Below are 10,408 nucleotides of genomic sequence, written 5' to 3'. Positions count from 1 at the left end.
CTATGCCATCTGTATCCATAGTTCATAGGCAAATGTATGTACCTTTAAAAAAAAAAAATCAAACCTACGCTTTTCAGTGCTATTATTGACCTAAGCGGTTATCAAAATTTCTTCAATGATACATTTTACGAAAAACTTTTATTGCATCAAAAACATCATTTTACACAAACAAATTAGGTAGAAAACACTAAAACTCATTTGCAATCTATCTACTAAACTACTTCACTGTTTTCGTTCACAGAAAAGCCTGAGGATGTTTGCCCCTGAGGAGTATGCAGTGGTCTTGCTCATGTTGGTATTATCGCTAGTGATCGGAGTGTACTTCACATTTTGGTCTCGCCAGGACAACTACACTGACTACATGCTCGGTGGAAGGTCAATGGGGGTGTTTCCTGTAGCCATGTCTCAAGTGGCAAGGTCAGTCAAATATTTAGTAAAATTCTACTGTATCCATATATAAGTCCCAAAGTACCCATGAACTTTTTAGAAAACTACAAGTCCACCCCCATAAATTATATATTGTACTTAAAATGTTCTTCATGACAAGAAACCTTGCGCTAAACTATTTATTATTTCATCAATTGCCTTTTAAGGTCGTAATTCCTTTCTGAGAACTTTCCATACTTAATGTTAAATATACCTCAGCTGTACGTAAAAAAATCTATTCTTTCAATTTATTACCTTATTCAAATCAGGTGTGATCATATTTGTATTACTGTATTTGTATTCTGTTTTGTTTATTTCATCTCCTTAACCAATCAATATTTTTATTGATACTTATAAAGTCAAATGGGGTGAAGCCCGTGGGTAACAGCTAGTACTGTATAATATACGAATTGTACTTATAATTTAAAAATATATTTGATATATGACTCAAATACCTAATTTTTATCCCTTAACGAAAAGTATTAAAAATCCATCGGATAATATTAACGCTGATTGAACTTACTGTACTTGCCTGTGTTCTTACTGTACTCTACGTATGCCTGAAAACTGCATACTATCCTAATGCTGCTAATGTTTATGTACTACTAAATTGTATACTACCCTTCAATTCTAGTCAAAGATGATACTACCTAATACTTTTAAATCCCTATACCACCTCTGTTAAAATTAAAATGCAATGTAAATGGACAATAAAACACATTTATAATAGCCTATAACCTTTTTGATTTGAGGAGTTTATAATACAATCTTCCAAGAATTACGAACACAGTTAACGTTGTGGTCAAACTTACTTGTTTTATATACTTCTACCATCATTAACTGAGTTCAATCCCACTAACTTTTTGTATTCTCTCTCAATATGCATAACTATTTACTACTTGTATCCATAATAGTTTGGGTGAATTTTCAAGTCAACTAAGTATTGTAGCTCTGATATTCAATTGGGTTTTAGCCACATATCTGGGATCGCCATAGTTGGCACACCTGCAGAGACTTACTCCTACGGGTCCCTCTTCGCTGTGGGGATGATCGCTGATTTGATAGTTCCATTCATCAACATCGCCCTGTTCTTGCCGATATTCTACAATCTGCAGCTCAAGTCGCTGTTTGAGGTAGGCTTTGTCAAGGTTATGGTTTGCTTAAAGTATATAAGTAACACAATTTGGTGGTGAAAATTAGTATGGATATTACTATAATTTTTAAGTTTATATTTTTGTATTCTAAGTAAATTTTAAATATTTTTCAGTATCTTGAACTTCGCTTCAGCCACAGTGTACGGGTGCTTGGGTCCCTCATATTCACTATATCACAGGTTAAATTTATTTTCTTATTCTTAAATACATTTTAAAGTGATGCTTTTGATTTACGATTGATTTTACAATTTATAGTGAGTTCATTTTTACTAATATTTATTTATTTTGGCCAGAATGAGTGAACCTGTTCTCAATGTCCTACAGCTAATTTTTGATGTACCTAGTAACAGCTAAAATTGTAGACTTGAAATTAATGTTAATTTTTATTTTTAGTTTACTTTTAATTAACAAATTTTACGCACTAGCTTCAATAAATTTTAACCCATATACTATTACTGTCATTGAATTAAATACATTCGATGTAGTCTAGAAGGCTATATGCAGTCACAGAGAAATGAGATACAGAGGAAACATGCTAATGGAAAGACCGTGCTATTTTCAGATCCAGTGCAATACAGTATACAGGAAATATACTTGTTACGGGCAAAAAAGAGATCGAGTGGTGAGTACGGTGCGGAAATTTGTATCGCACAGGGTAAAGGGTCTTCCTCGACCGTGAGCGTTGTAGTACATGATGGCGAGGGGTAGTGTTGGGTTTTTTTTCATAGACACCAGCAATTAATAGTGCTGGACACCGCTTATACTAATGTTTCCTCCGTATCTTACATCTCTGTGATACAAACTATTTCAAATAGAATCATCTACAGGAATAAGTTGTTGTTGTTGTTTCAGATTGTGTACCTGCCGGCAATAATATACGTCCCAGCTTTAATTTTCAATCAAGGTAAAACTACAGTTAAATTATAAATGCATGCTCCCTTAAAATGTTTAAATCTAATTAAACTGAATAATCTTAAAAGAAATACTTTCAAATTTAGACATGTACCGTTGGAAAAATATCCAAAGTAGTATTTAGCTGTATTGCAATCATAAAATTTGTCTAAAATGAAAGAAGATTCATTCAAAAAATCTTCATAATGACAATTTATGTTGTAAGACTGCACTACTTCACATGGAAAGCTTATCTCTAAAATACTTATATCTAGTTTCAGGGATGCCAGTTCAAGCAGTCGCCCCCATTATATGTGCAATCTGCATCTTCTATACAACCTTTGTAAGTAGCTTGCAATCTTTCTATAGTTTACACCTCAAAATTTTACAACGTAAACAGCTAACTGCAAACAAACTACTTTGAGTCATCCCCATTATTTTTGCTTCGTCACCAGGGTGGACTAAAGGCTGTACTCTGGACAGACGCATTCCAGAATCTCTTCTCCCTCATTGCCGTCCTCTGTGTCATGTTCCTGGGCGTCTACTGTGTAGGAGGCGTCGCAGAGATCCATCGGATCAACCTGGAAGGAGGCAGAGAGGAATTCTTCATGTAAAACTGGTTAAGTTGTTAAACTCAGCATTTGTTTTGTGAAATTGCTTAACTTTGATTGTTTTGGGCGTGTTCTATAACGTTGTCAGTGTAGTCACATGATTTACATGCTTTTAACCCCAACTAAGGGGTAATTAATTGACCAATAAACTTGTACACACTCGTTTACAATTGGTCAATTAATTGGAATATTCTCTAGAATACTACTTTATTGGTTGTTACACCAAAATCTGTTTTCAATGCTTACGTTCAAACACTAACCCACCTGCTTCACTACTTTTGAATTTTATTCTTTCGTGACATTTTATTTTTCTTTTCATGTTTCAAACTAAAGGAATCAAGGTCCTTAAAAAAAGCTATTAAAATTGCATTTGTAGTAAGTTTAACTTTTCTGACTTAAACAATGAACTATTTTATACAATTTTAAAACAACGTACTTTTTTAATTTTTTGTAGATTCGTTTTCATTTAACTTCCTTAACCATAATATATAACGTATTCTAGAGATTATTTTATTGTTGAAATAGGTTATTGGCTCTGAATTTTTCTATTATCATTAAAGATATTTCTTTCTTGTCAAAGATAGAAACAAATCATGTTTAGAAATCCAGTTTTAATAACAGCCCAACAAGACATAAAAATAAAAATTTACAAACTAGCATCTTTTTGACATTTTAAAAAACCCCGGGAAAATTTACTTAGGAAGTAGTGTGGCTACGTGGCTATTTTAAACTAAGCCAGCTTTTAAAAAGCGAATTAGAAGAAGAAGAAGAAGAATGTTTATTAAATATATTAAAGGTTTGTCCATCTTTTTTCCTCAGCATGGAGCTCTCCCCTTTTGTAAGAAGTTCGTTCTGGACAATTCTCATAGGCAACACGATGAATTGGATGTGTAACTTGGCAGTTCATCCTGGAGCGGTGCAAAGGTGTCTCTCGGTGCCTACACTCAGCAAAGCCAAGAGGTATGTATTTTACTTACACTGATATAAAGGCTGACGTGGTTGACAGATGAAATGGAGCGTTTAGAGGTACTACCTTCAAATGCCAGTCCGGATTATGAGTTGCATCATATTCAGAAATGGAAGGGGTGGATTGTATATAGCCCTCTCCCCCAACGTTTTATTATATATGCAACGATGGTTAGGTTTTATCAAGGCTAGCCTAAACTAGCCTAACCAAACCTCTAACCTAACCTAACCTAACCAAACAATGTTGTATATTGTTGTATTGTGTTGTGTTATAGCATTTAAATAAAAATGATTTTATAATAGTTGTAAGATGCTTTACCTTAAAGTTAAACATTTAATATGGTTAAAATACGTAAATATAGGCAACTCACTGTACTAGTTGATTGAGTTATCTATGTGATTTTGAAATTAACGTTAACTAATAAGTTAATAATCGATGTAAATTTCTTTAACAATTCACCATAAGTCATTTTCCAGAGTATTGCTGTGGACGTCGTTTGGAGTATTCTTCGTACACGGGTTGACAGTATACTTGGGGATGATTTTGTACGCCAGATACTACGGCTGTGACCCAATTGCTACTGGGGTAAGTTATATTAAAAGTAATGTCCGTTCAAAGATTTTCTTTTAATTTCAGCGATAAATAAGTAAGATTTTACTTAGTTGTAATATGTAAATATGTAAGAACAACAAATAACAATTTTAAAGATTGATATTTAATCAAAAATTCGTTGAAATTAATCTAGATTCAGGGATGAGCTACAGATATTCGGTAATTGGTAAAAAAGGTAGGCCAGTCCATTACAAACAAAATACACCTAACAAATATCTAATCAACTATCCTCTTTCACAAAACGAAAAAAAACTAGAACTGTTTTGGAAAGTAAAGAACGTATCCGACTGACACAGATAGGCATTTGTACTTTAAAAAACGTGTTTGTGTCCTAAATTATCATCAAGCCGTTCAACTAAACTTACTTACCTGCATCAATCTTCAATTAAATAAAATGTTCCCAGCATAGTTTTGAGTTTAAATACTTGGTTCTATTTCCCCAGGAAGTCAAGAAGACTGGCCAGCTGGTCCCATTGTTTGTGATGGAGGTGACCAAAGGATATCCTGGGCTTGCAGGACTGTTTGTCTCTGGTGTTCTCAGTGCTGCATTGAGGTACAAAAATATCCAGTAAGATTTACAAATAGGACTAATGATGAAACAGAAAGAAATAATATATGAACTTCATTAGTAGTATAAATAAACGTAAAAAAATTCCAGGTAGATTCCAAAATTAATTTGACATTTTCGAAGTTTTGTAACTGAACCTCATGACATCAATGATTAACATTAAGTGTGTAGTGTGTAGTGGACGCAGATAAAAACTTCAAAGATGCAGTTACCTTCATACATTTTCCTAACCTTGAATTTCCAATTTAATTTTAAGATAGCATGTGTAAACTCAAAGAGTATTTTTTCCCTTTAACAATTTTTATAGTTTAATTTAACTCATATTCTAAAACTGTTTTGAAATGGACAAGTTCAAAACCTCCTAATTTCTTTAGATTTGTTCGACTGTCATCGTAAACACATTGATGACTTAAGATCGTTGTTCATCAAAACTTACCAAGGATTTACCATGTAAATTTGTTAAATTCGTATTCCATGTTAACCATGTTGAATCTATGTTGGAATCAATTGAATATTTTCTTACATGGATAAAATGCAATTGTGAATAAAATAGTGTAAAATGTGAAGTATTATCAATATCAACAACTTTAAAGTTAGAATAAACCATATCACATTGACCAGTAAGTTAATAGCTAAAATTAGTAAATTGTAATTAATGATAACACAGTTCAATGTCTTCTTCTCTCAACACCATGGCTGGCTCCATTTACGAAGACTTGGTGGAGTTTTGCTTCAGAGGCCACAAGCTATCAGATGTCACACAGTCTTACATGATGAAATGTATTTCTCTCCTGCTCGGTGTTCTATGTACCTCTTTGGTCCTTCTAGTCGAAAAGACAGACAGTATCTTTCAGGTAAAAAAACATTTTGCTGCATGCAAAAGTTTAATTTCTCTGGTATTTAAAAAGATTTTAACCTTCTTAGATACATTGTCAAGTTGTTTTCTAACTTAAGTTCACCAAAATTTTTATCAAATTTTGGTTTTGCTGGATGAATTTTTATTTTTAAGCTATTTTTTAAAATTAGCAAGAAGGGATCTGTTCTTAACGTTCGTTTAAGTGTAGAAGGTTTGTATAACATGTTACAAGATAACTTATTGTTCAACATGTCATCATTTTATTATTTAACGAAATATCTATGATAAATTATTTGTTTGGATTTTTTAATAATATTTTGTTACATAAAAACGGGCCCAGAGTAAACTAAGTGCGCTATGTTCACAAAGGTCAAGTATAACGGAGTCGTTATTTTGTATTCATCTAGAACTAAGGCAATGAGTTGTGGTGATTGTTACTCCTAAATTAGTAAACCATATAACTGTTATTGAAATTAGCTGTTTCAGATTATATTTTGTAGACTCATTGTAGCTGTATAATTTTAATATTAACACAGTGATAAGAGAATAAGAATGAAGAAGATAAAGAAATCAAATAGTTTAAATTTGTCATAAGATTTGGCCTTTGGCGTTACCAAACTTAAATTAAAGAACTTGTTACTTGCACAGTTTCTCTTTTATTGTTTCATTAAAGTATGACAAGCTCATTGTAGATAAAATTTCGAGATCGAGTGGGTTAATATTGTAATACTTATTGCACTAATTTATATTTTTAGCTGTCAATGAGTCTTGGTGGCATTACAGGAGGAGCATTGTTTACTTTATTCTTTCTAGGAATCTTCGTTCCAAAAGCAAATTCTAAGGTAATGTGTTATTATTACACACGTTTCTCATGTATGCTATAGTTAGTTAAATATCTTATTTTGAATATCCTGATCCTACGCGTTAAGGATTAATTAATTTAGGCAACATAATATTATTTTATAATTATAATTATCATTATTTAATTTTAAGTAGAATAATTCTTTTTTTTCGTATGCAAACAAGCATTATAACGTCGAAACATAGTACATAGTACACTAAGATTAACTTTGGAAATCATAATTTTATTATGAACCTATGTCAGCAATTTTAGTTTCAACCTACAATTGCTGTACTTCTGGGGCTAAAGTCAAAGTTAATGTGGCTGACAATGGCACTAACTATGATGGTCACTATTTAGAAACATAATAGCATTGTATAAATATTTTGTAGACTTTTATTATGGAATATAATTATTGAACTTGTAGGGTGCGATGGTAGGTGCTATAACAAGTCTGGTAACGATGACGTGGATAATAGGAAATGCCTACTTTTATATAACCACAGGCCAACTGAAGCATCGAGCGAAAATTACTCGCATAGATATGTGTCCCGATAACTTCACGTCTCCTGAGTAAGTTACTCAAAATCATGTTCTTTTGCTATTTTCCATTTACTTTTATAGTAAAAACGACTTTTTCATAACGGAATGTCACCTTTCTAATATAGGGAAGATAAGGTACAAAGATATGTTGAATATAGAATTGTCCAATTTTGTTTTGCATGTTTGTGCTTGTTTTAGGAAGTTGTGCTTCTATAACGTTTTTGCTTAACATTATATTCATCACCTTGGATTTCACGTATTCATGTATTGTTGTAATATGAAGGAACCTAATGTGAACGAGATGTATATAAACCACTTGTGAACATGTTTATTTTTAAGTAGCATTGTTTGAAGTTAATTTTTTGTGATGTAAGTTTTGTGTTGTTTTAGGGATAGTTGAATACATTTTCAATTATTTTTAGTAAAAAACAAGTAATTATTAGATTTTAGCTCTGGAAACGTGGTGGCACCTTCCCAATTTTTGTTGTAGTGGAAGAATTTATCAAATAACAAATAGCTCTTGCAGCTTTTAAAGTTCTCATTACAACGGGTAAACAGTATGCAGAAATATCATTCAATTAGTTACAAAGCCCAATCCAGCTGTAATATCTGTTAGCACTTAGCAGTGCTTCAAATTGTGGAGTCAAGTTAGTATCTCCTAAGTAATGCTTGTAAGTCAGTAACTTACTGCCTGAAATCCATTCTCAGTAAGAAGAATGATCCAGAGAATTCCTCTTTTGAATTCCCAGAAGCTATTCGTATTTAGTACAACAATTAAAATCAATAACATTATTATACATGTCCAGAGTACTTTCAAGACTTGAAACGTATCAAGGACCTGGATGCCCTGTAGTCGCAGAAGGAGTTCCGCTGATCTACCAAGTCTCCCATATGTACTACAATCTCATCGGAACAGTGGTGGGTGTATCTGTCGGCCTTGTGGTATCCTTGCTCACCCAAACACCCGAGTCACCCTCCACCCAGGACACCCAGACACCCAAGTTCACCCATGACAGGCGACTGTTCTCGCCTCTGGTACACAGGTGGCTTCCACCACCAACAGTCACGGTAGCTGAGGAGTTCACACTCATCAACTACCCTGAAGTCAACACAAAAGTAGTTGACGATGAAATACCTCCGAAATGTGATATCGATAAGCCAGAGTGAGATGTGTGGAAATAAATCCTGCGAACGTGTCATGAGTATATTTTTTTAACGTCCCAGTACTGTTTTGCTTTTTTTATCTGTAGACAATATGGTATATTTGGATATTTGGAAATAACGAATGAAATTTTAAGTACGTTGAAAAAATTCATGTTACCGATTGTAACTACTGCTGTTTTGTTCTACAAAACAGCCTAAATACATATTTTGATTCAACGTTAAGCTGCTTAAATGTTTCTCGTAGTTAGTCAAAGATAAAAGCGAAAGAACAGCGGGAATAGTAATTCTGGTCAAAAACGTTATGTAGGGTTTTTTAAGAATGGTTAGTCTGTAGATCCTGGTGAAAGGACGTTGATATTTTAAAATGAAGAACTTCTCCCATAGCTTAACTACAGTAGTCTCATATGTTATCTAACTTTCGTACTTATAATATGAATGGATTTTACCACAAAAATATGTCTGTGATTTTACGAAAATGCATTTTATTATCAGATGATATTCTTTATGTATTTTTCCTAGAGCTTTTTATTTTAAACTATTGTGCGCAAGGCCATGACATGTGGTGCAAGTGATTTTTTTTTTAATTTCCCAATACATTATCAATTTAACAAAAAGAACAAAATAGAACAAAGTTCGGGCAAGTTTAACCAAATGTCAGATTTTGCTACTGAATTCCAGAAATAAAAAGGCATTTAAGATCAAGTTTTTAGCTTTTAAGTTGATCCTTTCGTTTAATTAAAAAAACTGAGGAATTATAAAGATACTATTTTATGTTAAACTTGTTAAAAGCTGCGTAAAATCGTTTGGAAAATAAATAATGTTTGTTAAAAAATTAAATAAATTGATTGTGTAAATATAAATGTAATCACCCATGTCAGCCGTTTTTTATACATTCGGTCTAAAGTAGCATTTTTAATCCCTAGGAAGAAAGAAGCAAATACTGAGTTGAACGACAATGAACTAATAAATTAACAAACAATATTTTATACGATGTGTTTATGGACTAATCGTCTCATATATTAAATTGTTTAACCAACATGATGAGCCTTTTCACATTACAATTGCACAAAGGTTATCAAAATTTTAATGGAAAGTGAGTTTTTATGTTTAATATAAATGTTACTTTTTACCTCTTTCGCAGTAATCCTTTTTGGGTGAGCTGTTTAACGTCAAGAAGCTTTGAAGGAACGTTAACAAAGAACGCCTATAGAATATAAACCATTTACATGATTTGCTCTTGCAAAATAATTTTATTTTATCAAAAGAAATTACTCTTTGTACATTAGCTTGATGAACTGTGTAATACAGAATTTTCATAATTATATCTTAAATTACATCCAATAAGAACTATGTAACTGGATTTCTTTAAAAGAACTCATTTGAGCTTTCCGGAAGAAAATCTAAGCTAACATAACATAAACAGTTTGTGTAAGTTGTATTGTTTAAATCACCTTAAACTACCCAACAGTTATTATTATACCATCTAAATTGAAATATCAAAAAATTAACTGTCTTTATCGACATAAATGTAATTTCTATTTTTGAAGAAATTGTCTAAGAATAAGAATAAGTACATAACAGTAAGTGACCGTCAATATTGAAGTGTATTACATATAAATTACTGAAAAACATAAGTTATAAAACATACCAGCAGTATGGCATTGTTTTTTGGTAACACTGGCAGTTAAACCTGTACAAAGCAATTAATTGTAACAACGGCCCCAGTGGTAATCGGCAATCACCAATCGCAATGCCAATAGGACTGTCGATGTCGT

The 10,408-nt window shown here is 32.4% G+C and overlaps 1 protein-coding gene across 1 annotated transcript; it reads left to right on the top strand.

Annotated features, from left to right (window-relative positions):
- The first annotated feature begins 269 nt into the window (after window positions 1-269).
- On the top strand, window positions 270-8,656 carry LOC129004132 (sodium-coupled monocarboxylate transporter 1-like). Its single transcript, XM_054432565.1, has 13 exons — window positions 270-417; window positions 1,400-1,559; window positions 1,694-1,759; window positions 2,433-2,484; window positions 2,747-2,814; window positions 2,927-3,081; window positions 3,902-4,042; window positions 4,526-4,634; window positions 5,105-5,214; window positions 5,897-6,083; window positions 6,841-6,927; window positions 7,354-7,499; window positions 8,276-8,656. The coding sequence occupies exons 1-13, from the start codon at window positions 290-292 to the stop codon at window positions 8,634-8,636; spliced, it is 1,770 nt and encodes a 589-aa protein (XP_054288540.1). The 5' UTR covers window positions 270-289; the 3' UTR covers window positions 8,637-8,656.
- The last annotated feature ends 1,752 nt before the right edge of the window (window positions 8,657-10,408 follow it).

The sequence above is a fragment of the Macrosteles quadrilineatus genome, unplaced genomic scaffold (assembly GCF_028750875.1).
Source record: "Macrosteles quadrilineatus isolate MER2022 unplaced genomic scaffold, UCM_ALF_1.0 Scaffold_9__3_contigs__length_116548681, whole genome shotgun sequence".
In the NCBI taxonomy this organism is placed as follows: Eukaryota; Metazoa; Arthropoda; class Insecta; order Hemiptera; family Cicadellidae; genus Macrosteles; species Macrosteles quadrilineatus.
Note: the sequence above shows the minus strand (reverse complement) of the source record. Positions and strands in the feature narration are given on the sequence as shown.